General features: G+C 59.0%; 14 protein-coding genes across 14 annotated transcripts; 7 read left to right on the top strand and 7 right to left on the bottom strand.

Annotated features, from left to right (window-relative positions):
- The first annotated feature begins 36 nt into the window (after positions 1-36).
- Positions 37-2,932, top strand: SDRG_10889 (hypothetical protein). Its single transcript, XM_008616905.1, has 4 exons — positions 37-784; positions 831-984; positions 1,035-1,420; positions 1,464-2,932. Exons 1-4 carry the CDS (start codon positions 230-232, stop codon positions 2,877-2,879), a joined length of 2,511 nt encoding a protein of 836 aa, XP_008615127.1. The 5' UTR covers positions 37-229; the 3' UTR covers positions 2,880-2,932.
- A 234-nt stretch (positions 2,933-3,166) lies between these two features.
- On the bottom strand, positions 3,167-4,456 carry SDRG_10890 (hypothetical protein). Its single transcript, XM_008616906.1, has 6 exons — positions 4,309-4,456; positions 4,027-4,257; positions 3,866-3,972; positions 3,721-3,820; positions 3,540-3,677; positions 3,167-3,497 (listed from the first exon to the last, which is right to left on the bottom strand). The coding sequence occupies exons 1-6, from the start codon at positions 4,384-4,386 to the stop codon at positions 3,291-3,293; spliced, it is 861 nt and encodes a 286-aa protein (XP_008615128.1). The 5' UTR covers positions 4,387-4,456; the 3' UTR covers positions 3,167-3,290.
- Positions 4,457-4,667: 211 nt separating this feature from the next.
- SDRG_10891 (superoxide dismutase [Mn], mitochondrial) lies at positions 4,668-5,420 on the bottom strand. The gene has a single exon (XM_008616907.1). It carries the CDS (start codon positions 5,385-5,387, stop codon positions 4,734-4,736), a length of 654 nt encoding a protein of 217 aa, XP_008615129.1. The 5' UTR covers positions 5,388-5,420; the 3' UTR covers positions 4,668-4,733.
- Positions 5,421-6,176: 756 nt separating this feature from the next.
- SDRG_10892 (hypothetical protein) lies at positions 6,177-7,063 on the top strand. Its single transcript, XM_008616908.1, has 4 exons — positions 6,177-6,371; positions 6,424-6,601; positions 6,653-6,811; positions 6,857-7,063. The coding sequence occupies exons 1-4, from the start codon at positions 6,280-6,282 to the stop codon at positions 7,004-7,006; spliced, it is 579 nt and encodes a 192-aa protein (XP_008615130.1). The 5' UTR covers positions 6,177-6,279; the 3' UTR covers positions 7,007-7,063.
- Positions 7,064-7,070: 7 nt separating this feature from the next.
- Positions 7,071-8,200, bottom strand: SDRG_10893 (hypothetical protein; the record flags this gene model as incomplete). The annotated part of the gene is made up of 6 exons (XM_008616909.1): positions 7,071-7,388; positions 7,429-7,523; positions 7,574-7,609; positions 7,670-7,756; positions 7,812-7,869; positions 7,910-8,200. The coding sequence occupies 6 exons, from the start codon at positions 8,198-8,200 to the stop codon at positions 7,071-7,073; spliced, it is 885 nt and encodes a 294-aa protein (XP_008615131.1).
- A 109-nt stretch (positions 8,201-8,309) lies between these two features.
- SDRG_10894 (hypothetical protein) lies at positions 8,310-9,649 on the bottom strand. Its single transcript, XM_008616910.1, has 6 exons — positions 9,427-9,649; positions 9,299-9,378; positions 9,167-9,252; positions 9,069-9,120; positions 8,612-9,019; positions 8,310-8,568 (listed from the first exon to the last, which is right to left on the bottom strand). The coding sequence occupies exons 1-6, from the start codon at positions 9,638-9,640 to the stop codon at positions 8,458-8,460; spliced, it is 951 nt and encodes a 316-aa protein (XP_008615132.1). The 5' UTR covers positions 9,641-9,649; the 3' UTR covers positions 8,310-8,457.
- Positions 9,650-9,814: 165 nt separating this feature from the next.
- On the bottom strand, positions 9,815-11,386 carry SDRG_10895 (hypothetical protein). The gene has a single exon (XM_008616911.1). It carries the CDS (start codon positions 11,375-11,377, stop codon positions 9,923-9,925), a length of 1,455 nt encoding a protein of 484 aa, XP_008615133.1. The 5' UTR covers positions 11,378-11,386; the 3' UTR covers positions 9,815-9,922.
- A 744-nt stretch (positions 11,387-12,130) lies between these two features.
- SDRG_10896 (50S ribosomal protein L36e) lies at positions 12,131-12,694 on the bottom strand. The gene is made up of 2 exons (XM_008616912.1): positions 12,533-12,694; positions 12,131-12,475 (listed from the first exon to the last, which is right to left on the bottom strand). Exons 1-2 carry the CDS (start codon positions 12,620-12,622, stop codon positions 12,245-12,247), a joined length of 321 nt encoding a protein of 106 aa, XP_008615134.1. The 5' UTR covers positions 12,623-12,694; the 3' UTR covers positions 12,131-12,244.
- Positions 12,695-13,207: 513 nt separating this feature from the next.
- SDRG_10897 (hypothetical protein) lies at positions 13,208-14,565 on the top strand. The gene is made up of 2 exons (XM_008616913.1): positions 13,208-14,199; positions 14,249-14,565. Exons 1-2 carry the CDS (start codon positions 13,244-13,246, stop codon positions 14,511-14,513), a joined length of 1,221 nt encoding a protein of 406 aa, XP_008615135.1. The 5' UTR covers positions 13,208-13,243; the 3' UTR covers positions 14,514-14,565.
- On the bottom strand, positions 14,547-18,374 carry SDRG_10898 (hypothetical protein; the record flags this gene model as incomplete). The annotated part of the gene is made up of 13 exons (XM_008616914.1): positions 14,547-14,787; positions 14,835-15,030; positions 15,078-15,204; positions 15,253-15,814; positions 15,854-15,925; positions 15,972-15,995; positions 16,046-16,380; positions 16,430-16,460; positions 16,507-16,546; positions 16,603-16,627; positions 16,669-17,887; positions 17,940-18,256; positions 18,333-18,374. The coding sequence occupies 13 exons, from the start codon at positions 18,372-18,374 to the stop codon at positions 14,547-14,549; spliced, it is 3,231 nt and encodes a 1,076-aa protein (XP_008615136.1).
- Positions 18,375-18,603: 229 nt separating this feature from the next.
- SDRG_10899 (hypothetical protein) lies at positions 18,604-19,898 on the top strand. Its single transcript, XM_008616915.1, has 3 exons — positions 18,604-19,205; positions 19,273-19,528; positions 19,581-19,898. Exons 1-3 carry the CDS (start codon positions 18,615-18,617, stop codon positions 19,601-19,603), a joined length of 870 nt encoding a protein of 289 aa, XP_008615137.1. The 5' UTR covers positions 18,604-18,614; the 3' UTR covers positions 19,604-19,898.
- Positions 19,899-20,892: 994 nt separating this feature from the next.
- Positions 20,893-23,373, top strand: SDRG_10900 (hypothetical protein). The gene is made up of 8 exons (XM_008616916.1): positions 20,893-21,024; positions 21,071-21,576; positions 21,629-21,718; positions 21,765-21,950; positions 21,994-22,475; positions 22,524-22,818; positions 22,868-23,074; positions 23,126-23,373. The coding sequence occupies exons 1-8, from the start codon at positions 20,940-20,942 to the stop codon at positions 23,282-23,284; spliced, it is 2,010 nt and encodes a 669-aa protein (XP_008615138.1). The 5' UTR covers positions 20,893-20,939; the 3' UTR covers positions 23,285-23,373.
- Positions 23,374-23,928: 555 nt separating this feature from the next.
- SDRG_10901 (hypothetical protein) lies at positions 23,929-26,548 on the top strand (the record flags this gene model as incomplete). The annotated part of the gene is made up of 7 exons (XM_008616917.1): positions 23,929-24,491; positions 24,539-24,636; positions 24,686-24,881; positions 24,931-25,572; positions 25,621-25,796; positions 25,841-26,225; positions 26,278-26,548. The coding sequence occupies 7 exons, from the start codon at positions 23,929-23,931 to the stop codon at positions 26,510-26,512; spliced, it is 2,295 nt and encodes a 764-aa protein (XP_008615139.1). The 3' UTR covers positions 26,513-26,548.
- Positions 26,549-26,863: 315 nt separating this feature from the next.
- Positions 26,864-27,974, top strand: SDRG_10902 (hypothetical protein). Its single transcript, XM_008616918.1, has 2 exons — positions 26,864-27,352; positions 27,403-27,974. The coding sequence occupies exons 1-2, from the start codon at positions 26,870-26,872 to the stop codon at positions 27,940-27,942; spliced, it is 1,023 nt and encodes a 340-aa protein (XP_008615140.1). The 5' UTR covers positions 26,864-26,869; the 3' UTR covers positions 27,943-27,974.

Genomic DNA, 27,974 nt, shown 5'->3' on the forward strand with positions numbered 1-27,974 from the left:
TCTTCGAGTACATGCAGCTTTACTGCGCTGGAGAAGGTGACGGGTGCACCGCCTGTATGTACGGATCCATGGGCGGTCGTTGTCCCTCCGAGGAAGCGACGAGCCAGCCAGCAAAGGCAGATTCAGCTTGGGAAGATATTCATTTTGAGAGGTTTCATGAGCCCCGGATGGCACTTGTTGGCTGGTCGATTGCGATCTCTGGCTCTGTTGGTTCATTCCCCGTTCCAGCATGCGCCCGCTCCTCTCCAGCGCGCTGGTCCTCGCCGCGCTGGCCGCGACTGGCCTTGCGCAGGTAGAGCCCAATGTGACCGATACCACGACGCCCGTGACACTGCCGCTGACGCCGACAACGGTACCAACGGTGACGACGCCAACGCCGCCGCCGTCCCTAACGTCACGTGCGCCCGTGACGACGTCGCCGACGCCATCCACGACGTCCACGACGACCACGCCGCCGCCCAACGGGACGGTGGTGACGCCCATCGTACCTGTCACGTCGCTGCCCGGCAACAACACGAATGGCTCGTCCGGGTCGGTGACGCCGGCGCCGACGACCAACCTCGTGAGCGTCCAGTGCCCGTTCGTCTTTTCGTCGGCGATTCTCTCGACGCAGATTGACGTGGTGCAAGACACGACGACCGACACCAACACCAACAGCAGCAGCAACAGCTCGACCAACGTCATTACGCTCTCGCCGCCGACGAGCGTCCCGGGCCCGAACCCGAGCCCGAGCGCCTCGAGCGGACCGTCGCCGTCGACAGCAACACCGACGCCGTCCAAGACGGTGCAAACCCACTTGCTTTCCCATTGCATGCCAACATCTTCTGTAGACCAAGAGTCCCAGCGCAACGACCGGTCGCCCGACGTCGACGCCGACGCCGTCGCCCAGCCTCCGTCGGCGACTGACGACCTCGGGTGGGTTCTCGTGCGACGCAGCGTTCTACGGCAAGTGGATCTCGAGTGGGCTCAAGTGCGGCGGCAAAGGTACCCTTTCCGCTTCCATGATCCTCGTCGTTGCATCTATCTCTTGGTAGACCTCGATGTCAACCAAGCCGTCGCCGCGGCGGCCTGTGCCACGTACAAGGGCGAAGTCCCGCTCTCGGGCGTCACGCTCGACGCGTGCCTCTCGACATGTCTCTTCCCGTCGTGCGTCAACGACATGTGGGACTATGCGAGCAGCGGCAGCGGTCTCGGCAGCGCCATCTACAACAACGTCGACTTCTCCCAGTGGCTCACGCCCGCCATGAAGACCAAGCTGCAAGAGAAGACGCAAGGCGCAGTGACGCTCCAGAAGTTCTCGATGGCCAACGCCAAGACGTGCTCGTCGTACAACACGTGCTCGTGCCCGACGGTCCAGAATGCCAAGACGCCCAACAAGGACGGCCAGAACCCCAGCGCCAATAACCCTTCAGCGAGCCTCGTACGTGCTACATACCTCTGGTCCGATCTCAAGGGACTTGTAGATCAGCAACTGGGTGCCGTCGACGCGCATCGAGCAAGCGGCGGTCGTCGCCGCCAGCGTATCGCAGACGACCGTGTACGCGTCCATTGCAGTCTCGGCGACGACTGCGGTCGCCACGTCCGTCGGTGCCGTCGGCTCGTCGGCGGCCACCGCGTCGTCTCTCGGTGCGGGCTCGTCCGTCGCACTCAACCTCATCGGCGTCGCTCAGTTCTGCGTGAGCACGTCGCAGCTCAACGTCGCCAACATGCCGGCGGTCATCACAAGCATGGGCGCCAAGCTCTCGTTCACGACGCTCTCGTTCCTAGTCTGGGACGGCGCCAAGCCAGTGGCATCCAACGACACCTCGTCTGCCAACAGCACGGCGCGCCGCCTCGAAGTCACCGGCGACAACTCGATGACGGGCATGGAGCGCTACGCTCTCTCGATCGGCATTGCGCCCAACAAGCTCTTGTACGTGACGATCGTGGGCTTGATCTCGCTGGTCGGCGCGCTCGGCGTGCTCCTCGGCCTCGCGCTGCTTGGCGGGAAGCTCGTTTCCAAAGATTTCCCCGCCTTCCAGATCAAGGTCGTCGACCACGCCATCGGAGCGCTCGTGACGCTCCTGATTGTGAGTCAGTATGCGATCGGCGTCACGGCTACGTTTGAGATCAACCGCGTGTACCGCGACAGCGAGTCGCTCGGCGTCAGCGTCTTTGTCGCCGTCCTCTCGCTCTTTGTGTTTGCGATTGGCATCATGGTGTACGGCTACTACATTGTCCGCCAGCACGAAGACGACATTGTCGACATTGGCATGAAGGACCACTTTGAAAAGAAGGTGCACCGCCGGTACGGGTGCCTCTACGACGAATACAACTACGAGAACCGGTTCTTCTTTGTCGTCAAGATGCTCCTTGCGCTTCTCTGCGGCATGACGACCGGCATGGCCAACTGGACTGGGTTGGCCCAAGTGATTGTGCTCATGGCGCTCAACGTTGGCTTTGTGCTCTTTTTGGAAGTACGCCAGCCGCACTTGGCCAAGTTCGTGCAGCAAACGACGACGCTCATCACGATCATGAAGATCGCGTCGCTCTCGCTGACGATCTTCCTCCTTACGACGCTCGTCGGTCTGCCCGAGACGGCGCGCAACGTTGTGAGCACGGTCATTCTCTCGCTCCAGGGCCTTGTCGTCGTCTTCCTCCTCGTGCGCCAAGTCTTTATCTTTTACCGACAATACAAGCTCAAGAAGGAGACGAACGACAACGATGATGCCGAGACGGACCGCGCCGGCTCGATCACCATGTACTACAACCAGACGCAGCCGACGCCGCCCGACCAGCTCGACCAGCGCGCAGCGCCCTCGCATGAGAAGCGACTGCCGCCGCTCGGCCAGAACCCGCGCCAGCCGTCGTTCGAAGCCGGGAAAGAGTATTACCTGTAGATAGTTAATACATGCAAGGTTGACGAGATGCTCGAGCTCGAATTACTGCAGTACCTCACCGTGTTGCTTGCGTCAGAGAGACCTAGGTCCGAAACTCGACGTCCTTTCTCCAATTTAGAAGAAATCGACTCTAGTCATCCTGACGTTTCTGGTTGTCGGAGAATATGATAACTCACTTCCCTCTACCGACGCTCGAGTTGCTAGGTGAGGAGCGTTCGTGAGACTGTTTCACAAAGGACCGACCGTCTCACCAAGTGATGTCCGTGAAGCGGGCTAAGCATCAGCTGTGTATGTGAAGCTGAAATGAAATAGTGCACCTGCGATTATTTCTCAAGGGTTAGGGGTTTGTATAATACTTCCACAACAATTTGCGTGCAAATCGCGCGACTTCGGGGACCAAAGCGTGGGCGTCTACTGGCTGCTGCCGAGCTCAATCGTGTCGCCTTGGTCGCTCGCCTTGTGCATGCTCTCGCGCGTCTTTTGCCACACGAGGAGGAGCTCGTCGCGCTGTTGCCGTGCGCCGACGTGACCCAAGTCGGCAGCGATCGAGAGCCACTCGAGCGCGCGGTCGGCGTTCCGTTCGCTCAGGTACAGCCACCCGAGCTGCGCCGCCACGTCCTATAAGAGCTGATTTGTATTGCAGATGTGTAGATGGAGTACCTTGTCCTTGGCAATCTCCCAGGCGGTGAAGAGCAGCGTGCGCGCTTCGTCCCAGGCTTCGTGCTGCTGCAAGACGAACGCGAGGCCCATCATGGCCAAGTCAAAGTCGGGCTTGAGCGCAATGGCCTTGCGGTAGTGCTACCTCAGTTCTTAGTGGCATCCTCGAGACCACCGCGCGCACCTTCTCGGCGTGAAGCCAGCGCTTGGTTTCGGCCAAGTGGTTGGCGTAGTTGTACAGTAGCTCCAAGTGCTCGCTGTCGACGCTCAGTCCTTTCTCGTACCTAGCACACTCTTGCTTCAGGCTTCGTCCTGTAGCGTGTGGGTACCATGATTCGGCTTGCGTCGTGTTGCCGAGGTGGCCGTAGCTCAGTGCGAGGCTGTTGGACAAGTAGGCGCGCATGAGCTTGGTCTCGTCCTTGGTCGTGATCTTCTCCTACGCAAACATCGATCGTTTGACATGCGTCGACGGGAGCGAGATCGCGTGTACGGCATCGTGCGTGCGCACGCTGCGCAGCGCCGACTTGTAGTACTCGATCGCTACGTCGTACTGCTCGGCCGAGTAGTACGAGTCGCCGCGCCGCTTGGTCGTTGCCACGTCCTTCATCCACCCGGACGGCGCGCGGAGACTGTCGCTCGCATCCAACTCGATGCCATCAGAGAAGAAGGCCATTACGATCGCGACGAGGACTATCGCCATTGGAATGCCGAAGACCGCCGTCTACGCGTCCAGCTGCTGACTGCGTGGCCTATGGTAGAGCATGCGAGGTACCTTGACCAGTGTTTCCTTGCGCTTCTTGGCATCGTCTTTGGCCTTGAGGCGCGTGGCGAGGCCGTGCGGCTTGGACATCTCGTGTGCAACTGCTGGCGCCCGCTCGCAGCGGATCCGATCCGGATACTGCGTCGAAGGTTTGCGAAAAGTTCGATCGAATCTCGAAATTCGCTCATTTTATTGTATTCCATACAAAAGATAGTATATATAATTGTCGTGGAAACGAGCGTATCCGGAATGGGTGGGAAGTTGAAGTTGAGCGTCGGTCGCACGCCCCAGGACGACCGGCGGTGGAAGCCTCATCCTCGCCATGGCGGCCAGCAACTCGCCATGCCGCCAAGCAACTCGTCATGTTCAGTAGGAAGGCTGCATGCACAATAGACTCAAGACATGGTGGATTGATATCGCATTGGGTACACCGAGGCTTACTTGGACGCAGCCGCGAAGCGCTCCTCGACGTTCTTCCAGTTGACAATCTCCCAGATGGCCTTGAGGTAGTCGGGGCGCACGTTCTTGTAGTCCAAGTAGTAGGCATGCTCCCAGACGTCCACGCCGAGGAGCGGGATCAAGCCCACGGTGCTCAACGGGTCCTGGTTGGCCAACGCCGCGTACTGAATGCGCTTCTGGACCGGGTTGTAGCCCAACCAGCCCCAGCCACTGCCCTGGACAGCGGCCGTCTGGGCGCTGAACGTGGCCTTGAACGCTTCAAACGAGCCAAACTCCTTCTCGATGGCCTGCTTGAGGGCGCCCGTGGGCTCGCCACCACCGCCGTTTTTGGGCGGCGCGAGGTTGGTCCAGAAGATCGAGTGGTTGATGTGGCCGCCGCCGTTGAAGCGGATGCCCTGCTGCAAGGCGATCATCTTGGGCACGTCGTTCTTGGCCTGCGCCTCGGCGTACTGTTCCGAGAGCGCGTTGTAGTTGGTCACGTACGCCGCATGGTGCTTGCTGTGGTGGAGTTCCATGATCTTGGCCGAGATGATGGGTTCGAGCTCGTTGTAGTCGTACTCCAGCACCGGGAGCATGGCCTTGACCGAGAAGGCGCGGACTTGCTTCGTCGAGTGGCGGCGGATCGCTTGCATCGCAGGTTGCTAATCACAGAGTGAACAAGTCCTGGCCACAGACAGATGCGCAGTCCGGATAAAAAGACCGATCCTTCCGGATATAGGGTGAATCTTCGCGAGCGTCCAACCTTGGAATGTGTTAGACTGAGAAAAACGTGTGCAAACGTGTTTCACGGGATGTTAGACCTCCTCACCTGTCTGTTATACCTCCAACGGTCGCTTGGGTGCAACATTATAACCCAGCAAGAATTTGTAAAAAAGGCGCTCCCCGTCGATCGCTGGCGAATTCGCCCGTCCCACGATGGGCGCGTGCGCGGGCTGCCCGCTGCGAGACGCTGTAGCGTTAACTTGTGGTGCTTGCATAGTGCGACAATTCATTCGCGCGCTTTTGCTCCAGCGTGAAGTCGTTCTGATAGCAAACCTCAGGGCTTCCGCTGCAGCCTTGCAACGTTGTCAGCTTGCGCTCTCTGTGGACGATACGACAACATTTCATTGAGCCGCATGGTCCAGCTTGAAGCGAAATGAGTGCACTCGAAGCCACCGAGTCTTTGACTGCACCAGCCTCGGAATCCATCCAGCGTGCGAGTGGCCAGAGATATCCTTGGTCGGCAGAAGTGCATGTACAGATAGCTCCATCCAAATGAGTTGCTCGTCATGGCACAGCCAAGTCTTCAAGCGCAGTGGCAGCCTCCAGCAACATTGGTGAGTTCGTTGGGTGCAGCCTTGGACGCAGTCCTAATTAGGCATCGATCCTCCAGGCAAGATTCAGTGTAATAGGTCTGTTTTTCAGCCAATCACAGGTGACCACCACATTGCTCAAGTGGCCAATCCGGACGTGGTCGGGTTTGACTTGGGTTTTGTATGTGGAGCGTGTAGCGCTATTAAAGCCCCTATTTTTGGTTGAGGCAGCATGGGCCCAGGAGCAGCTAGTAGCGCCGGCGGGGACTCGCGATCGCTGACGGAGCCCGTCTTCTTGGAGCGCGTCGCCGCGTCCGTGGGCCGGTACGCTTCTTGCGCTGTATGTGCACATGCCTCATGCAGCGAATCGCTCTAGAAAGTGGCAGCACGTGCTCGACCAGAGCACGATCCATGTGACCGGCCGCTGGGTCTTCTCCGCCGTGCTCTTGGTCGTGTACCTCGCGCGCGTCTTGACGCTCAACTCGTTCCACATCATTACCTATGGCCTTGGTATCTATTTGCTCAACCTCTTCATCGGGTTCCTCTCGCCGCAGGTTCATATTCGCTTCGATCGTCGTCCAGATAGGCTCATGATGGCTTTGTAGATTGACCCGGAGACCGACGGCCCCGTGCTGCCGTCCTCCAAGAGCGAAGAGTTCCGCCCGTTTAGCCGTCGTGTGCCCGAGTTCAAGTTTTGGTACGCGACGACCAAGGCCACGTTCTACGCGCTGTTCATGACGTTCTTTGAGATCTTCAACATCCCGGTACGGCATCATCCTGCACTACATTCGTCGCTCATGCGCTCGCAGGTGTTTTGGCCGATTCTGCTCATGTACTTCATCGTGCTCTTTACGCTCACGATGAAGCGCCAGATCAAGCACATGTGGAAGCACAACTACGTGCCTTGGAACCACGGCAAGCAAGTCTACAAGGGCAAGCCCCAGAAGGACAGCAAGTAGGAAGTAGCGTAAACCGCTGCGGTCGAATAGATTGATATCGTCCTTCGTACTACGTCAGCAGCAACTAGCGCGTACTACTACTACTCGAACTACTCGCAGCCATCGCCGACGTGGCCGGCCGCGGTATCCTCTCGGCCACCACGAGCGTCGGCAGCCCCTCGTTCTCCTCGTGCTGCTCATTGTTGTCGTCGTCGTCGCTGGTAGCTTGCATCCCTCTGGCGTCGTCGCTTTGGTCGCTTACAAGCTGTCCCAATGGCACTTTGAGTGAGCTTGTCGATGTGAGAGGCCGGGCCTTCTGTAAAATCAGAGGCAGCACCGACGCATTTGCGTCCGGTGGCTTCGTGTGGCCGCGCAACCGCTTGCTGTACGGCGATGCTTGCACCTACAACGTACTTGCTATCATCGTCTCGGAGCGGCCGTACCTTCTCGAGCACGTGCAAGAGAGTCTCGGGTTGGGGCAGCTTCTTCTTGGTCTTGACGGCGCACGCTACTGGCGGCGCTTTCTCTTGCAGCAGCTCTGCACGCCGGTTGGTAAGGCGAGGAGCAAGGCCGTGGAACAGTGTTTACCTCGTCGCTTCGCCTTGTCTTGTTCGAGCATAGCATCTAACTCCGTGCGCATGCCACGTCAGTGCAAGCCGATTGCGGATCGATTGCGTGACGCACCCCACGTGGCCTGTTCGGCCTTCTTGCGCTGACGCTCGGCGCGGTCAGTCTCGCGCTTCTTTTCCTTCCAGCGCTCAAACTGGGCCTCTACGTCACATAGTACGATGGTCGTCGGACGAGTGCGAAGGTGAACAGCGGCTACCGTCGTCGCCGGGCTTTGGTGCGCGCGCTTCCAAGCTCGCAAGCACGTTGTTGTCCTCCTGCACTCATAGCATCGATGTCTATATACGATCGACGCACCTGCTTTTGCTTGGCGAGCACGTCGGCTTTGCGCTGCTTCCATCGGCGCCAGACCGCGTCGTTCTCTTCGTTTGAGAGCTCTTTCGGTTTGTGGGGTTTGGTTGACGCCGAATCTTCGAGGCGGTGGCGGTAGTGGTGGCGCTTGCTCTTGGGCGGCGAGAGGTCGAGATTCTGGAGCTCCCGCTTGGGCAAGAGCAGCGCGTCTTGGTACTTTTGACGGTAAGCGTGCACGCCCGTAATGCTCTCCTCGTATTTCTTCTTGGACGACGGAAGCCCCAGGCGCGCCAACATCCCCCGTCGTGCTAGTTACAAGCGCGTTAAAACAGAGCTCGAAACGACTCAGATCTAAGCTCAGCAAATTGATCTCTCGTGTTGGTGCTGCACGCCCGAGACATCAGCGCAGTTTTCGAAGAAGTATTAGTTTTAGTTGTAATACTCGTTGTAGTTGTAGTTAGAGCTGTAGTAGTCCATACTGAGCCTTCACTGGACGCTCGAGGTTGGATGCAACACGGATGCAGAGAAGTATGTATGGTAGTGACAAGGTGGCATTACGAAGACAGCGGCTTCTCGATCGACGCGAGATGATGGCGCAAGACCTTGGCAAAGCCGCCGCGCTTGAGCAAAAGGTAGGCGACGTCGAGCAGTCGCTTGGCTTCATTCTACACGACGTGAGCCCTGCGATGCAAGATGCAGTGAACGTACGCTGTACGTGTCGCGGTGGGCAAAGAGGTCGAGTCCGAGCTGCAGCGCCGTGCCAAACTCGCACTCGTCGACCGCAATGTTGGCGCGTGTAAGCAAATCGTCGACGTCTTTGCTCCGCGGCTTGGAGAGAAGCTTTTGCAGCTGGTGACGTTGCGTCGGGAGCGCTCGGAAACCGACGCCCGTCGTTGGGTGGATCGGCACGCAAATCCCCAAGCCACTCAGCGTCGGCGCAGTCCACTTGCGCTCGCATGTCGCAGCTCTAGCTCGCTTTGTTGGGCGCTTTGGACTCACGGCCACGACAAAGGGTGTCAAGTGCGACAATAGGCCGTCGACCGTGCCGCGGGGTTGCTCGAGGAGCTTGGCGTGGACCACGTCGACAAGGCTGCGACCTCGAAACTCGAATGTTCCCTAGTACAACGCTCACGCTTGAGCGCTAACGTCATTTCTGCGTGCGTACTGCATCGTTCGAGCCCTCCACGACATGCGTTGGTGTGTCTTTGGGTGCGTCGCTACTCGCCATGAGGTACAGGGCTGGTGAGGCAATATGTAGTCTACCGCAAGTAGCCGAAATGAAAGGTCGGCGACGAGGCCACCGTGATGACCTCGGGCGGGTCGTAGTAGCATCGGCCGTGCAAGAAGACCTACGCGGCCTGCTGGCTCACAACCGCCTCCTGCGAGATGCGGTACCGGCGTCGGCAAGGTCGGTGCAGTCGACAGCGCCATGTACGGACCCGTGAGTTCAAGGCCAAGCGATGCTTTGAACGCATCTACGAATGCACAAATGAAGCGCTTTCGGCTCGGTTGGCAACCCGCACCGGTAGGCTGCCCGGGGGCAATGCTGCGTGCAATCGCGTAGAGCGTGAAGAAGTCGGCCGGCGCCTCAAAGTACCATTCCTTCGCCAGCATCAACTTCCACGCTGCAATTTGGTCATCGCTAAAGCCTTGGATTGCAGGTACGAGCCCGTCGTCCGCGGTCGTCAAGACCTCGGCCGGTCGGCTGCGCTTCGTGGCAGCGCGCGTCGGGGCCATGGCCAAGAATTATAGACTGGTTTTGATTGGCGGTCCTCTAGCCAATCACAGACGCGGATTACGCCTCTCCCGCCGCCAGCCTGCGCTGCTGGTCGACGGCGTGGCTGGCAGCGCACGAAGCACCAGGTCGGAGCCACTTTCTCCAGCGCCAAATGCTGCTATTCGCAGGGTCTTGCTGTATCAACATGAGCGGAGTCATTGATCATTAAGCAAAGCTCCTGCCAACAAACTCTGTTCATGCAGCCCAGCACCATGCCGCATCCGAGTACCGGCGGTACCTCTTTACATGTCGTCGAGGCCAAAGGCGTGGAGGTGGAGGCGAGGGACATTCGGGAAGATTGTAATGACGGTATGCATAAACCCCACGGGGCCGCAGACCGCAATCTTCGAAGCATCCGGGCGCACAGCGTGGAAGTCATCCGCACGCGGCCGGCCCTTGTGGTAAAAGACGTGCAATTGCGCTGACGCTATGGCTTTGAGCTCGTGCTGGAACGGCGTCCCAGACGTCGTGTAGACGTGAAGGTAAATGCGCTCGTAGCGCACGTCGCCGACGGCGTCGGGCAACAGCGACAGCATGGTCGATAGCCCCGACCCGCCCGCGACCAAGACGAGCTCCGAATGGAGCTGTGGCTGGAGCTCAAACGCACCAGGAATGGGCGTGAGTACGTTGATGGATGTGCCCAGCGCTACGTCGTGCAGCAGCGGACTCAGCGCGCCGCTCGGAACCCGCTTGACAAGGACGCCCATGCGATGCCGGGCATGCATCTCGCTTGCTACCAGCGCCAGCGGCACGGGCGTGTACGATCGCGTCACACCTGCCATTCGCAGCGCGCAGTGGTGCCCTGGCGTGACCCGGTCGAGGACGGAGCCGGCCGGCGACTCGAGGACGAGCAGCGCCATGTCGGGCGCAACAAGCTGCCGCGCCACGAGCGTGCATGGCTCAAACGCCGTGTGCAGCATGGACGCAAAGGCGGCGGGCGTCTTGGCATACGCTTCCGTGAGCATGTACCCGGACGCGAGCACGACCAGCGAGACGACGCCGAGGCGCAGACGCGTGTCGTCTTGAATGTGCTCGGCGAAGATGCTGTCGAGGATGATGGGCACCTGGTCGAGGAGTGGGACGTCTTGCATTAATGAGAGGCTGTGGAGCAAGCCCACGCCTGGCCGCATGGCCATGATGGCCGCCGCCAAAATGTACGCGCGCGTCATGTAGTACCGGTGCAGCTCGACCTGGCCGCGCGTGATGGCGCTGACGCCAGCGTACAGCGTGTAGACCCAGATCGGGGAAAAGATGACCGCGGCGACAAGGATGCCGAGGCCGCCTTCGAGCGACGTCTTTGCGATGAGCATCATGGTCCAGACAGCAACAAACGCGATGCCAGCGGCCGCGAGCGCAACGTACCCGATGGTGCGGTGGCGGCGCAGATCCGACGTGCGAAACCCGGGAAAGAGCTGCAGCGTCGACAGCAGGAGCCACACCGACCCAGAGAGGACGTGGACGTACGATGCGTAGCGCACGGTCGTGTCCTTGTAGATGCGGACGGCGCCAATCGGCGACAAGAGAAAGTACACGAGCACGTAGGCAAGGACAAAGAGGACGGCGACGCTTGCAGCGGCCCAGCGCAAGCAGGCGAGGCCCTTGGCGTCTCGGGCCAGTTGCCGGCGCTTGGCGTCGGCGCGGGCCACATCTGGCACGACCTCAAACGTCTTTGCATGCACCTTGGCCGCTGTCGACATGGCAGCGCGTTCAAAAGTGCCATGTCAATCCATCGAACCGTTGAAGATCTGGTCACAGCCGTGAAATAGTGTGAAAATGACTCTGACCATCGACGAGATACTTCACGCTTGGTAGAGCGATCGAGTCCAAGACACAGCTCGATCTGCTGAGTGCTCTTTGTCAGTGTGTATGTATCGTCAGACGATGCGTACCCAATAGCAAGGACCGAGAAGGTGCGTGAATCCAACACTATTTCAGAGAGAAAGGCGGCCAAGCACTGATGATGCCAGCCATCATCAGCAACGCTGGACCTGCAAGATGAGAACGAGTGCAAGATGATTGCCAAGAGGCTAGAGATGACGGCGATGAAGGCGACCCATCGAACCAAGGCACGCTACTATATGTGCCCGATGCATCGAACACGAGCAGCGATAGCACTTGCTCCTCATGTCGGTGTCGGCTTGTCCTAGGACCTTGCTCCTCCGGCTTCCAAAATAGGGATCCAAAGGAACTGCGCAAACGACTTAGCGTGCGTGGCTGGCTTATGGGTTATAGCTCTAGCGGTCAACTCTCTCGACATGGCGTGCTTGCGGCCACCCGTGCACCATTGCCACAACTCAGGACGCGCGATGCCGTCGTGCTTGCAGGAGAGTGCTGCGAACGGCTCCATGTCGCGCCTCCTCCGTACGGCGGGATCCCACGGGTGCCAGGAGGTGCGACGGCCAGGGCGAGGCAAACACCTGCGAGGACACAGCGGTGCGGGCGAGAAGAGATTGTATCGAGCGCGAGGTGCGACTACGGTGGTCGTAATCGAACTTTGTGCATTCAGATTAAGATCAACGAGGTACTTCCGAGCGTCGTTTTGGTGAAGAATGAAATGAGGTCGTTTAGATACCGGCTTGCTTGGCGCGGACGGCAGCGTAGTACGCCTTCATCTCTTCGCGCTTGTGGAGCGCGCGGCGGTGCGTCCCGAGGCGCTTCTTGGTGAACTTGTAGATGCGCTTCTCGGCCGACGAGCCGCCCGACTTGATCATATCAAGGATGCGCTTCTCGTACGGCATCAAGCCGACGACTTCGCGGACAATGTTGCGCACGAACTGCGTCTTCTTGCCGGCGCGCTACACATCACATGGCACATGAGCATCGTCCTCGTCATGCGCAGGTAGGGAACGTACGCCCTTCTTGGCGGCCGGGCGGGGCGCGACTTCGCGCTTGGTGACGGGGTACCCCTTGGCGACACCGCAAGCAATACCGGTGGAAGACATCTTTCTCTTTACTTTCACACTAAAACTGAAACTTGGAATAGCTCGTCCGTGCCTCCATGCCCATGGACCTCGCCAACCAATGCTTTCCACCAATCATCTCGCGTATTCGGATACGTCCGGATAAAGGACCTCTCACATTGGATGACAATACTCTCAGACTCGATATTCTCACACTGGCCGTTCATTGGGTCGTGTCGTCACCACTCAATGGCCTGCATCCCGACATGAGTAGTGTAGACACACTATTTCAGACTTTTCATCTTTCCGCCGGTGCATCGCAGTGCTATGACACTGGAGCGTCGTCATTAGCACTTGCCTACGGCGCTCGGTGCATAGAGCAAGCGTAAGACGGCGTGGAGTCGGCCGCATCGTGGATCGCAGGGGTGTACGCTGCGGTCTATTCGCTGAAGATGACACTATTTGGCGGACGTGACAGCATTTTGGGCGGTGCGCACGCGCATGGTGCACTGTGCAGCGGGGTGCAACCGAGCGGTTACGGTTGATGCATAACCGGCTAATTATGCGGTTTGGGAGGGCTTTTCTAGAATGTCTTGACGTAAGCATCCCATACAAATCGGCTGTGATCTTGGGCGTCATTTTCCTATCTTGCAATCTTGGATCATGTTCGGTTCCCGTGGCATGTCGCGTCATGCGGACGTGCTCGAGCGGGCGGTCCCGACGGCGCCTGAGGAGCTCGGTCGCCTCGTCGAGGAGATCAAGCGTCGTGGCAACCAAGCCTTCTCGGCCAACATCCTCGAAGAAGCCGAGATCCTCTACTCGCGTGCGATCGAGATTGCGCTCCCGACGATGAGCGTGCACATCTTGCACAGCAACCGCAGTGCGACGCGCCTCAAGATGGGCAAGTTTGATCTTGCTCTGGAAGATGCCGAGGCCGCGACGACGATGGACGCGTCGTTTGCCAAGGGCTACTTCCGCAAGGGCCAAGCCCTCGTGAAGCTCAAGCAGTTCTACGCCGCGATCGAAGCGCTCACGACCGCCGACAACCTCGAGGCCAACAACGCCAGCGTCAAGAAGGCGCTGCAGGAAGCCATCGCTCTCCAGGCGGCCGCTGGCACGACGGCCCCGCTCTCGCCCAAGACGAAGACGGTCTTCAACAGCACGACGACGACGACGACGACGACGACGACGACGGCCAAGCCTGCCGCTGCGAAAACCGTGGCCAAGAGCGAAAAGGTCGTCGTTGACGACGACGAGGAAGTCGACGTCAAGGGCGTGCGCGGCTACAAGAAGTTGGCAGACGGCCGTGTCACGACGTTCTTCAACAACGAGCTCTCGGAGGCGGACAAGGCGCTCATCGGTGACATCGCGCCGCAGAAGATCCAAGACGTCAAGGCCGTCACGATCGCGGCCGTCGAAGGCGGGTCGGCGTGGAACCAAGGCAACACGTTTGAAGAGCGCGATATGACCAAGTTTGCCCACGACCGCGTCTCGGAGCTTGTGCGCGCGACGGCCCCGCAGCCGTGCACGCTCGCCGGCGCGCCCGGTCTCCTCGTCGTCAAGGACATCAAGGACATGTCGGGCGAAGCGTCGATCGCCGTCGTGCGCGGTGCCAAGCGGTGCGTCGCTTCCTCCTCTCCTTGCGGTCGTATGCACCTCTCTCTGTAGGTACATTTTCGACCTCCTCTTTACGGTCGAGTGCGAATGGAAGGCAACAAACGGTACCGAGACGATCCAGGGCCAGCTCAAGTTTGTCGACATGAGCTCCGACTGCGGCGGTGACTACGACGTCGAGGTCGTCGTTGCCGAGCGCTACTCGCACCCCAAGGGCAAGGAGCTCCACCAAGCGCTCTCGACGAAGGCGTCGTCCGGTCTCCAGGCGGCGCTCTTCCAGCAGCTCAACGTCTTTGTGAAAGAGTACCAGTCCAATTAAACCGTCCTCAATATGCCTCCAATGCCCCTGTCTTTAGCTCATGAGGTGGCGCCATTGAACGCTCATGGTGACCGCGTGCGAGTACTCGGGACGGATACCATCTTGGAGCGGAAGCGTCTCCTTGACGACGTCTGCGCTTGTGGGCAGTCGCTTCCGGAGTTCGAGGACCGACGTCGTAATGTGCCCGAGGCTGGTCGCCGTGCCCGTCCGCGGCTGCGCAAAGAGCTCCACGTGCAAGCTCGCCGTCTCCACCGAGTAGACGAAATAGCTGAACCTAGCACGTCCTTGGTATGCGATCCGTGGCTGATGGAGACGACGTACTGCTCGTTCCAGACGACCGACTTTTGCTGCTTGACGAGCGCTGTCGTGTAGCTCTGGTTGTCGCACGTCAAGACACCATGCATGGCTGGTGGGTCCATGTCGACGGCCGTCCCATCCTCTTGTGTGAGCTCAACCGAGTGGTGGAGCGTCACTTGGAGCATGCCGACGCACACGTCCGAGCCAAGCCCTTCGATGGCTAGTACAGTACAGGCGAAAATAGGAGTGAGTGCCGCAAGCACGTACTGGAGCGGTGACCTTGGGCCGACGTCGGTGCTTTCTTGGTGCAGTAAAAGAGCCGCCGACACACGCGTAGGTAGAGCTGCCCGGGTTTGACCGACGGCCAGCTCAAGTCGACGCGGAGCTCGTGGTCCTAGGCACCATATTACATTGAAACGTCGCATCGGCCGCAACTCGGTACCCGCTTTACGATGAGCGCGCCAACGTCAACGATCGAGGTGCACACGACCTCGTCCGGGAGACTCTTTTGGTGGCGCCAAACTTCAACATGCATGGTGGGTCGCGTCGGTTTGGCCCAGTAAAACTCATACTTCTCATCGAACGCGCACGAGTGGGCAGACTCGTCCAGCGGGCGCACCTCGGTCTTGTGCGTCGTTTGCGGTGCCGACGTTCCGTGCAGCGTACTCTGCAGCTTGATGGGGCTCGTCGGCTCGGTGGTGGCCTCCACCAGCGACACGATGCAGTAGAGATCGACCGGTTCATCAAACGTCGCGACCAAGTTGCGTACGTGGAGCGAAACGACGCCAGGTCCAAAGACGCTTGTGGCTGGTACCTTCTCTTTTGAATCGTCGTCGGTCGTGGACGACGACGCCAACGGCGAGCGCACGTCGGCGGACGTCGACATATTCGTCGGAAATATGCTTGTTTCGATCGGGTACAGCTCGGGGTCCCAGAAGGGCATGTCGAGCACTTTTGGCCACACCATGTTGTTGACAATGAGGTCGCGAAGGAAGGTTTGCAAGCTACGTCAGCATGAAGACAAGCAGACAATGTCGTCGTACAAGTCGGATATGAACGGAACGTTGGTGACGTTGATCTTTGCGGCTGTGAGCGAAAACTCCATCCGCGGGTGGCTATGGCTGGACATAAGACCACCACATTTCCGGTCGGTCCTGAGACCTGATGAAGGACACCGATACACCACTAGACGACGTTGTGAGATGACCCGCGTCTGGATGATTTTGGTTGCGTACCCAAAGCCAGGCCAGACCGTCGCCATCGGCCGAAGCGTGATGCGCATCGTGCCCATGACGACGAGGTCCTTCAGGCGCACACGCGCCGCCGCGCCCAGTTGATGGGCGACCTTGATCTCTGCAAGCTGGTCGTCGCCCGCTGCGAAGCGTACCTCGGCGTCCCACGAGATTTCCGAGACGGGACCGTCGGGAAGCGCATCATCCGAGGGAATGCACTTGATGCCACCAAACGACGGCGGTGACGAGCCCATGTCGACATTGATAAGCGACAACGCCGAGATGAACGTGGGCTTGTTCGAGTCCAAGACGGGATTCAACGAGCTCATCATCGAGTTCTACCCGTCGCAATCGCTCATCGCACCAAGAAAGAATAGGATTTCCAACCCGCATGGCCACCTTGATGTACGGCCAGCCGCTACAAAATCATGTTGATCTGGACACTGTCAAGGGAGCATATGTACCGCTCAATCGCTTTGTTGAGCCACTCGGCGCGCTCGACGTCTGCCACATGACATCAAACGACACGCCGGCGTCATCCATTCCAGGGGTGGACGTACCGGAAAACTTGACCCAGCTCGGAAACTAAAACGACATGGTGAGGTATATCCTCGACGCGACTGCACCTCAATCGACGGGTAGTTGTGGTAGTTGGCCTTCTCAGCCGCTGTCATGTGGAGGGCCTCGGCGCGAAGACTCTTGCGTCGCACGTCCTTCTCCTCTGCAAAGTTCCATCCCAGCAAGACCACGAGCAGCATGCCAACGCCAGGGGCGAGTCCAAAGAGAGCCATCGTGTGCACCGCGAGGAACATGGCCAACAAATGCCAGTAGCTCGTGGTGTAGACTACGTTGGCAGCGTAAAAGCCCGCGAGCGCGACGGGGCATACGACAGAGAGACCTAACGCGCCCGAGAGAGCGCTAAGGACGAGGCCACCGCATTTGTGCGAGATGGACGCCGCCATCGCCCACACGCGACGATAACAAGCGGCCCAGAAACTGTGCATTGGCACGATGGGCGCGACGCCCGTTGTCTTTTGGTCGAGCACAACCTTGTCAAAGTTGCGCTGGCGCATGAGCTCGTTGCGATCTTCCAGCAGAACGAGCGCTGGTGGCATGCTCGGTCGGGCGTCGGACGTGGCGTCGGACGAGAGCTTGGACTTGCGTGGATGTATCGCTCGGTTGAGGAGCGCCATGGGGCTGTTGCCACTCTTGGAGATTAAGAACTTGGTCTTCTCCCCCGTGTTGTTTGGCGCCAAGATGGAGGGAAACTGGAGCTTGACCTTGGCCTTGGCCAATTCGCTGGACGGCGACACGACCGTTGGCGAGAGCGCAGCGTCGCTGGCCCTAGCGCTCGGAGGCGTTTTCGACGACGGCGAAAACGGGTTGAGCTTGTTGAGGTTGAAGCCGGCCCAAAGCTCTTCAGCGCAGGTCTCAACCGCCGGGTGTATCGCTGCATCATCGCCAGACGACGCGCGCGACGAGCGCGGTGCCTCTTCTTCTTCCAGGTCCGACTCGTTGCTCATGCATCCATCGTCCGCGATGTGGTACGAGCTAAGGCCCATGCCGGGGCGAACAATGTCGGCCCCGACGACGCCGTCGTCCCCTCGCTTGGCCGCATGGAGGATCGCGCGGCTAATGCACTTGACCCATAGAAGCGCTCGCTCGGGCTTCTCTTCGCGAAACGCAAATGTCTGCGGCCGATAGTGGATCGTCGTGCGCTTCGTCCAGGCTTGGACGTTCATGGTAAACATGTTGTCGGTGATGGTACTGTCGTCGCGTGGGTCGTAGCTCAGCGTTGCCTTGCAGAGCGAGAGAATGTAGATGGACGTTGTCTTGGACTCGTTCCTGCACACCATACGAAGAATGCAGCAGCAGCATCGCAAGTCGCATGACGTACGTGAAGATCTCCATGCCAGGGCTCTCTGCGTTCACGACAACGTAGTAGCGCGACTTGCCGAGAAAGAAGAGGTTCTTGTCCTGTTTCTTGAGGTACACGCGCATGTAGCCTTCGACGACGTCGGCGCGCATGGCTCGCTCCGACGACCGCTTCGAGAGCTTTGTCACCGCGTCGTCCACGAGCTTTGCCTTCTCATGGCTCGGCACCTTGTCCTTGAAGAGCGCATGGAAGCTTGGCATCTTGAAGTTCTCCTTCTTCACGACGATTCCACCATCGTCCTTGGTCTCGGTGCTCTTGCGGGTCGCATCCTGTGGGACCTACGAGGCGCATGGAGCCATGATCCTCCTCTTCCTCGACCTCTTCCATGGCTCCCGCAGCATGCGCATGGCCTACCATCGTCTCGGCGCGGCCGCGCTCGTCCTTGTCGGCGTCCATCGAACGTCGAGGATTTGCACACTGCAAGCAGGCGTTACACGGCGAAACGCAGGTGCTTCTGCTGTAAATTAATATGCAACGTACGAACTGCATTTTAATCATATGGCGTTACAAAGTACAAGAGAAGGAGTAAAAAAACGCCTCGCCCACCCTGAATTATATTACGCGCCCGTGCTCTGATTGGCCAAAAAGATGATATCGCGGGCGTGGGTTTGAGTTCAATTTCCGAGTTTCGCAGGAATGCTGACCAAGCGGCCACGCAAGGAGGCGCCACGCGCCGACGACAGCGCTGGCAGCACCGACCTCGAGGAGGCCGAGGCTGCGCGCAAGCAGCGCCGGCGCGATCAGGTCCGTATCAACCAGCGCAACCTGCGCCAGCGCCAGCGGATGCTCAATGGGCTCGAGGAAGACGTCAAGACGATCGAGCTCGAGATCGCCGAGTACGACAAGAACCTCCAGCAGCTGCGCAACCTCAGCGCACGCGACGACTTTTTCGTGTCCAATTTCGCCCAGTATTTGCACGTGCACCTCTATGGCGTGCTGCCGACGCACCCGGGCCGCGTCTCGGAGCAGCGTCGCATCTCGCGGTTTCTGTTTCGCGACGATGTCATGTACGGCGGCGTCTTTGGCCACTCGTACATTGAAGACCAATGGCTCAAGTGGGCAGGGTTCCACCCCAAGTTCAAGCTCGTGCCAACAGGGTTCGAAGTCATGCACAGTAACGAGGCGGCCGTCATTCGCGTCCCCGTTGAAATCACGTTTGTCATGACGCGCCTTACGATCGAGGCCATGTACCCGCACATCCTCGCCCGCGAAGACATTGTCCAGCAGGTACACGTACACGCGCAAATGGTGGACAAAGGAATCATCCTCATCCTCATCTTCCGCACCACATTAGATCCTCGGGCAAGAATTTTCGACCCAAGCTGGCTTTCTCGCATACTATGACGAACACGGCCAGATCGAGCGCATGGAGACGTGGGCCGACCTCGCGACGACGTTTTCGGAGGCGATCGGCACGCTCGGCGCCAGCGCCCTTCTTTCCGATTCCGAGTACCGTGACACGTCGCATATTCGTGGTGTCCAGGCGATCACGGCCAACTTGTACCGGCAACTCGAGGCCATGCAGCTCGACGACGCCAGTACGCCTCAGGGTACGCCAGCTCCCTGTTCCTATTATGGTACTGACGTCTCTTGCTCATGTAGATGCCGGAGTTGTCATGTTGTAGTCAATCTCATCTTCCATCCTCCTCATCATACTACACAAATGCACCTTATTTATAAGGCGCCTCGCGTCCACCTCGCTCTGTACTCCACTCGTTGCCGACGACGACGTGCAGGTCGCTCCACAGACTACAGTGTATACGCCATATGCCGGCCAGACCGTTGAGCTTCACACATCGACGGTCCGTACTAGTACTGTCGTGGCTTCCCACCTCGGTGTACTTGTACCTCGATCTCGCCGCAGCTGCTTGTCGTTTATGGAAGCCAGTCGATCGGGTGCATGTCTAGCCCCATCTCCGCTCCTCTCTCGCGCCCGATGGCCGAGTCTCTGACACGCGTCGAATCAGGCCCATTCGACAGCTCACATTACAGCCATTGGCTTGTCGACCCGCTCGCAGTGATCAGCCACACAACACGACGTATACACATCCATATCTAATCAAGGCAAGGCCCGAGGCTTGACCGTCTGCTGCGTGATCACGCTGGTGCCACAGAATGATATCCGCACACGAGTCAACTTAGATTGCCCTACGTCTGGGTCCCATACGACTCTGGCGCCTTGAAGAACGGATGAGCGCCATTCGGCAAGTTACTGCCTTGAAGCTAGCGCTCTTCGATCCCAGCCGGGGGCATGGTCGGGGGCGTGGTCGGGGAGGAGGCCTCACATTCGAGTACTGACCGGCCGTGGTGCGCGAACCCACTTGGGCCATGCGCTACGTATACCTCTCATGTGTGCCACGTGCGTAATTTTCTTTATTGTTTGTCATCGGCCCCTTCAACAAGAGGCTCAGAGCCCCTCCAGATCACCAGCGACGGCCATGACACTAGGCGCGTCGACTTGCTAGCCGCACCGGCCCTTTTGCCACAGCAAAACCTCCAAAATATAGGCTACTAGTATGACCAAAGGAGAAGCGCGGTAGTTCTCGTCGCCCTGCGCATCGCGGGACCGGCAGCTTTTCTGGCCTGCGACCGGAAAACGTTAACTCCTGCTGTGATACTCTGATCGTCGTTTTCTTCGTTATGTTCGTTGGGCACGACTTGTACAGCAAGAACGCCAAGAAGAACGACCTTCAACGACCATCCAAGTCCACCCGACTGTTTCCATGTTGCCGCAAAGTCCGACATGATGATGCCCTGTGTCTTGGGATCATATCACGTGGAAGCAATCAACCCAGCCGTTTCGCCCGTCACGTGGGCGATTCTTTTGGGACAAATGGGCGAAACTCATTTCTGGGACAAACCCACCTCGCGTTTAGTCGAAATGTAGTCGGTACCCAACCGATCTTTAGTCGGTGCACGGTTGAAGTGGTGGACTAAAAACCGTCTGCTCCGTCGCCGACGATGAGCCGCCGACGGTCGTATGGCTCGAGCGCGAACCCGAGTCGCCACTTTGAGTTCGACGTGACCGAAGATACGCTCTCGGGGCGTACGTCCGTCACTACGTCATGCGCAGGCTCATGCTTCTTCTCTAGCCACCTGGGCGTTCCCGGGGTATGGCCACGCCGAGCAGATCGAGGTGCCCAAGGAAGAGCTCGAGCGCATCCGCCACAAGATGCAAAAGCCTCGCCACCTCCTCGGCGAGTGGCCGTCCACGGGCATTAGCGGCAACGACCTGCTCTCAAGCTGCCTCTACTCGTCCGGCATTGTGGCCTCGAAAGCCGGCAAGCTTGCGCCGATCCCAACGCTCATGGTCGCGTGCCTCATGTACCTCTTCCGCTTCGTCTACGTCGAGGTCGTCTCGGCGATTCCGCTCAACGGCGGCTCGTACAACACGATGCTCAACACGTCGTCGAAGCGCGTCGCGGCCATGACGGCGGCGCTCGCCATCATCGCATACCTTGCGACCGGCGTCGTCGGCGCGGTCTCGGCCTCCGACTACCTCAAGGCGCAGGTCACGGACCTCGATTCGATCCAAAGCGCGATTGGAATCCTCTTTGCATTTGCACTGCTCAACTTTCTCGGCATGGCCGAGAGCTCGGTACGCATTTGGCGACTAGTATACTGATGCATGGCGACTAAGTTCTTAGTAGGTCATTGCGCTCCTCATCTTTGGGCTGCATATCCTCACGCTGTGCATCTTGATTGGCGGGTCCGTCGTCTACAGCGTCCAGTACCCCAAGGTATGCAATCGCATCGCGTAGTCGAAGTACTGAGATGGTCAACTAGGTTCTCCGCGACAACCTCGCGTCCGACCTCCCCGAGATTGACTTCTGCGGTGCGCTCATTGCAGGCACACCGCTGCGCGCGATTTTCTTTGGTTTCTCGTCGGCGATGCTGGGCGTCACGGGGTTCGAAACGGCGGCCAACTTTGTCGAGGAGCAGGAGCCCGGCATCTTTGGCAACATTCTCCGCGTACGTTGCTCTTGTCTGCACGCGAGTACGACCGTTGACGTAGAACATGTGGGCGCTCTCGTCCTTCTTCAACGTGACGCTGTCGCTGCTCAACCTGAGCGTCCTCCCGCTCTTTGGCGCCGACGGGTCGATTGCCAACAACAATGTCGTGCTGGCGCTCATGGCGCGGCGCGTCCTTGGCCCGGGGTTTGAGCTCTGGGTCACGATCGACGGCTTCATCGTGCTCGCGGGGTCGGTGTTGACGTCGTATGTCGGTATCACGGGCCTCGTCCGGCGCCTCGCGTGCGACCGGGTGCTGCCCGAGTTTCTCTTGGCGGAAAATGCTTGGCGGGGCACGAACCACTACATTATCTTTTCGTACTTTGCCGTCGCGTCGAGCTTGGTGCTCGTGCTGCATGGCGACATTGTCATGCTCTCGAGTGTCTTTTCATATGCCTTCCTTGGTCTCCTCGTGCTCTTCTCGGCCGGCGCGATTCTCTTCAAGGTCAAGCGCAGCCACATGCCCCGCGAGACCAACGCGGCTTGGTACGTACACATGGTGGTCTTGTACGAAGGACGATGGCGATGTCGTAGGTGGAAGTGCATTGTCGCGTTCAGCATGGTCGTGCTCGGCTTCCTCGGCACGTTGCTCGGCGACCCGCGCGTGTCGCTCATCTTTGCACTCTACTTCCTCGTCGTCGTCGGTCTGATCTTTTGCATGCTGGAGCGGCTCTGGCTGCTCCGGTTTGCGATTTTCATCATGCGCACGCTGTGCCCGTCGCGCCGCGACCGCCGCTTGGACGCGACCGACGACGACGACGAGAGCCCGGACGACGAAGAGCTGTTGCTGCCGCGCACGGGTGCCCGCGGTGGTCGCACGATTCTCAAGGTAGAACACACTTGTGTTGGATCGAGAGGTAGGTATCTTTGTGGCGTAGATCATGAAGAGCATCAATGCGCCACCAACGGTCTTCTTTTGCAAGCACATGTCGCTCTCGCTCATCAACAAGGCGGTCATGTACGTGCGCATGAACGAGCAGACAGAGACGCTCAAGATCGTGCACGTGCACAAGCCAAGCACGCCGGTGCCCCAAGGCTTTGTGGACCTTGTCGCTGTCTTTGACCGCATGTACCCGAAAATCAAGGTACTGTCTCTGGGTTTGTTTCACGTCGAGAGCGCAGTTGTCGCTTGATAGATTGACTTTATCTCGATCGAAGGTATCTTTGAGCCGGCGCTCGTCCAATGGCTCTCGGAGACGCTCGGCATTTCGACCAACATGATGTTCATTCGCCAACCCGACAACATTGACGCGCACAAGGTGTCGCTCCTCGGCGTCCGCGTCATCACGGGCTAAGAACCGTTCTGTCCAAAAACGTTGTCCAAAAACATATTCCATCTTTCCCGCACTAAACTCGTTTACTAATAATGTTGTTCCAGTCGCTTTTTTGAGCTGTCAGTGTTGCTGGGGGTGCTCGTTCCTTTGGTCGAGTCGAGAGCGAGATGGAGCATCTTGCCATGGTCGCCAGGCCAACTCGCTACACAAGTCGGTGGCGGCTCAAAAAGGTACCTACACGCTCGTTCTCGGCGTTGCTTGGGTCCTGATTACATAACCTCCAAGCGGTACTAGCTTGGACCAGGTCCGCTCAGGTTGAAGTTGCATCATGAGCTCATTTGATCTGCTGCTGCATGACCAGGATAGCGTATTTCCTTCAGTTCGTCAGCGCACTTAATCAAGAGCCTTTAAATAGTGTGACGCGAGAAACACGTATTTGGCTTCCTGCCTCTGGGTACCACCATGAAGGGGCATTGGGGCGGGATGATGCATCAAACCTATCTCATTCTCGAGTGCAGTGGCGAGGGGGACAACGAGTATCACGGATCGCTGAGGAAATAGCGGTCTACGTATACACACACTATTTCAATTGAGATTGCTCTCTGAAGTACGAGATACGCTAGGTCCGATTCTTGGAATTCCAAGCGGATCCGGCAAAGTGCAAAATGACCGCTTGGAGCGACACGCAGTCGGCGACGTTAGCCGCGGTCGTCGACACCTTCACGGGGCCGCTGAGCGCCGACGACGCGAGCCGCCTCGTCACCGAGCACCTCGCTACGCTGCGCGATCATGCGGCGCCGCTCCAGACGCAGACTCGCGACGGCCTCATGGCCTTGGCCCAGGTTGACCCGATGGAGCTCAACGTGCTCGAGAGCTTCAAGACGCTCCTGCTTGACCTGCCCAAAGACAAGGTACGAGATATCTCGCGCGCCTTGGACCTGCTCGCAACGGGCTGGGGCACGATGCTGCTGACGGGCAGCCGCATGGCGCCTTTCGTTGAGCTCGACCGCCACGAGCGCGAAGCCGCCATGAACAACCTCGCACGCTCGCGACTGTCTATTGTCCGGTCGCTATTCCTCGCTTTCAAGGCACTCGTCGTCCTGCCCACGTATGCGACACCGGCGACGGTCGATGGCGCGCCGAGCCCGTTCTGGGCACCGCTCGAGTACCCTGGCGTGCCAGAGAAAGACCCCGAGATGGAGCCGGCTTGGGTGCCCACCTTTGAAGAGTACATATTCTGGACATGGTAGGTCCATCTTAGCTGCGATGCGATAGCATGGAGGCGCTTGCCAAGGAAGCAGGCGACGGCAATCCTATCGAGCTTGAAACCGACGTCGTCGTCGTCGGGTCGGGCGCGGGTGGCGGTGTTGTCGGTACGCCTCCACCTTGATTACACGTACCTTGCTCACGATTTCCAACCAGCGGCCGAGCTTGCTCAAGCCGGGTACCGCGTTCTCGTGCTTGAGAAAGGTGTCTACTATAACCCGGTCGACGATCCCTTCACCGAGCTCGCGTCGCTCCGTCAAAAGTTCGACAATGGCTGCATCGTCATTCCCGATGACGGCTCAGTGCTCTTCCTCGCAGGCTCGACTTGGGGTGGCGGCACCGCGATCAACTGGTTTGCTTGGCTTTTACAATGAGCATATTCCACAGCTCGTCAATGGTAGGTCGGCGTCGTTCCGGCTACCGTACAATGTCCGACAAGAGTGGGCAACCCAGCACCACTTGCCGTACTTTACGTCGCCGGCGTACGAAGCCGCGATCAACGCCGTGTGGGCCCGCGCCGGCGTCTCGGACGCCCATTTTTGCCACAGCGGCGCCAACCAGGTCCTCGAAGACGGCGCGACTACGCTCGGCATGGGCGTGGCCAAGATCGCACAGAACACCAACGGGGCCGCACACGACTGTGGCTTTTGCAACCTCGGGTGTCCGTCGAGCGAGAAGCAGAGCTCGGCCGTGACGTGGCTCAAGGACGCGCAAGATGCTGGTGCCAAGTTTATTCAAGGCTGCCACGTCGATCGCGTCACGTACTCGAGTGACAAGATCGCGACCGGCGTCGAAGCAACCGTCTTGAACGGGTCGGTGAAGCTCATTGTGAAGGCAGCGACCGTCGTCGCCGCCGGTGGGAGCCTCCACACGCCAGCGCTGCTGTTGCGGTCGGGCTTGGCCAACAAGAACATTGGCAAGCACCTGCGCATCCACCCCGTGTCGTCTGTCCACGGGTATATCCCGTCCAAACTCCTCCAGCCTTGGACCGGTGCGATCATGACATCTGTGTGCACGCACCTCGCCGACCTCCACGGAGATGGGTACACCTTTTGATCGATAGCGACTTGAGAAGCAACGGATGTCTCTAGCTACGGCGTGCGCCTCGAAGTGCCGTCCAGTATTCTTGGCATGCTCTCGACGATCCAGCCCTGGCGCAGCAACGCCGACCACAAACGCCTCGTGATGCAGTACCCCCGCACCGCATCCTTCATCGCGCTCGTCCGCGACTGCGACACGACGAGCCGCGTCACCATTGACGCCGACGGTAGGCAGCGCGCGCAGAGCTCTTCGTCACGCCGCCGTATGTAGGGCGTCCGCGCCTCAGTGTCTCGCTCGGCAGCAAAGACGCGCTCTCGGTGCAAGAAGGCTTGATCGCCGGCGCCAAGATCTTGCTGGCCCAAGGTGCTGTCGAAGTCAACACGACGCATTTCGACTTACCGCCGCTTCAACTCCGCGCCAAAGAGGACTTGGCCAACCCGATCGAGTGTGCGACGACCCAGAACTGGTTTGCGCAGATCCGTGCCAAAGGCGTGGTCCAGAACCGCATCGGTCTCTTCAACGCGCACCAGATGGGGTCGTGCCGCATGAGCGCGTCGCCGGACGACGGCGCCGTCAACCCCGATGGCGAGACGTGGGACATCAAGGGTCTCTACGTCGCGGATGCGTCGCTCTTCCCGACAGCGTCCGGTGTCAAGTGCGTTCTCTGCGTCGTCTGGCGTCAAATGCACTCATCACTTCTATGGTAGTCCCATGATGACGACGTTTGCGATGGGGTACTCGGTCGCCCAGTTTCTGAAGGCCAACCTCGCCGCCGAGAAGCGTCAACCGACGGGCAAACTGCGCAAAGCGTGGCCGACAACGCCGTGGTGGCAGCGCTTCTTTCGCGACCCAACTGCATTCGCGGTTATCGCGCTGCTATGGCTCCTGGGCGGCAAGCGCTTTTGGACCACGCGCCTCCAGGCCCTTCGTGGTCGCCCTTAAGTGTACTACATAGTACAATTGCTTGTTTCTGACACATTTCGTTATCGCTATCGGTATACACCACAGGACAGAAATTAAATTCGATCTTTAGTCCACTCATCGCAAGTCGACAAACCCACTAATCGCAAGTCGACAAACGCTCTTGGGCCAGTCTGCAATTGCACTAGTAGATCTGAGTCCAGTCTACTAAGCTTACTAGTATTAATACCTGATCTTAGTCTATATCTCAGTCAAGTCTACAGAGGTGATGACAATCTAGAAGTATGCAATGTGTGTGTCGTCGACGACACTTCAATGTGCTACTGCGATGCCCTTTCGCGACACTTCGATCTTTCCGGATGCCACATCCGAATTGCCATGGCCTGCGGCCTGTCGCCTGAGATGGCGGCGATGCTGGCGCAGATGTCCAAGGAGAAGGAGCGGGACGTGCACGTGTCGAGCGAAGAGCTGGCAGCAACGATGGAGTACAACAAGAAGGTCCAGGACCGCTACAACGAGGTGCAGGCCAAGCAGGCGGCGTCCGCGGGCTACGACTGGACGCGTCCGTACGAGAAGTGGGAAGCGTACGAGGACCCCGAGGACCTCGCAGCGAAAGAGCAGGCTGCGCGTGAGAAGGCCGAGCACGCCGCCATGCGGCAGTCCTGCAACCACGATCATTCCGCGGAGCAAAAGCTCATGGACATGACAACGGCCGCGAAAATGGAGAAATGCGACCACTTTCGTCGCCTCGGCAACCGCTTCTTTGCGCACGCGCAGTACCAGCGCGCTGCCTACCACTACCACCGCGCGCTCATCTACTTTGAGTACATGTTTAGCGACACGGACGCCGAGCAAGCTGAGGTAGTCCGCCCAATATCTTGCTGCAGGGAAACGCAACTCGCGGACCTTAGATGGATGCGCTCAAGAAGCGTATTTTGCTCAACTTTGCACTCTGCCGCCTCAAGACGCGCCATTTGGACCAAGCGCTGCACCACGCGACGCTGGCGCTCAAGCTCGACGACGCCAACGTCAAGGCCAAGTACATTTGCGCGGTCGTCTACCGCATGCAAGACCACTTTGACGACGCGCAGCGCGAGCTCGACGCTGCGATCGCGCTCAGTCCCAGCGACGCCGCTTTGGCACAAGAGCTGCGGACGCTCGTAGCGAAAAAGGCGGCGTACCGCGTCAAGAGCAAGCAGCTGGGCGCCGCCATGTTTCAAACCGCCCAGCCCAAAGCCCGCGTCGCCAGCCGCAGCGCAAGTCTCTTCCAGGACACGAGTCTCCAGCGTGCGCTGGACCTCGAGCTGCGACCAGCAACGAGCGCCATGACCGACGAGATTGAGAGCTGGCGGCCGTCAGCCTTCGGGGCGGCATCGATGGCCGCCTTGCTCGGGCAACTCTCGGGCGACAACGGCGTTGACGCTGCCCTGCTTGTGCGCCCGACCGCCTAGTACCTCGGCGACGGTGTTGATACAGACTCGAT

This window comes from Saprolegnia diclina (assembly GCF_000281045.1).
Source record: "Saprolegnia diclina VS20 unplaced genomic scaffold supercont1.38, whole genome shotgun sequence".
Taxonomy (NCBI): domain Eukaryota; phylum Oomycota; class Saprolegniomycetes; order Saprolegniales; family Saprolegniaceae; genus Saprolegnia; species Saprolegnia diclina.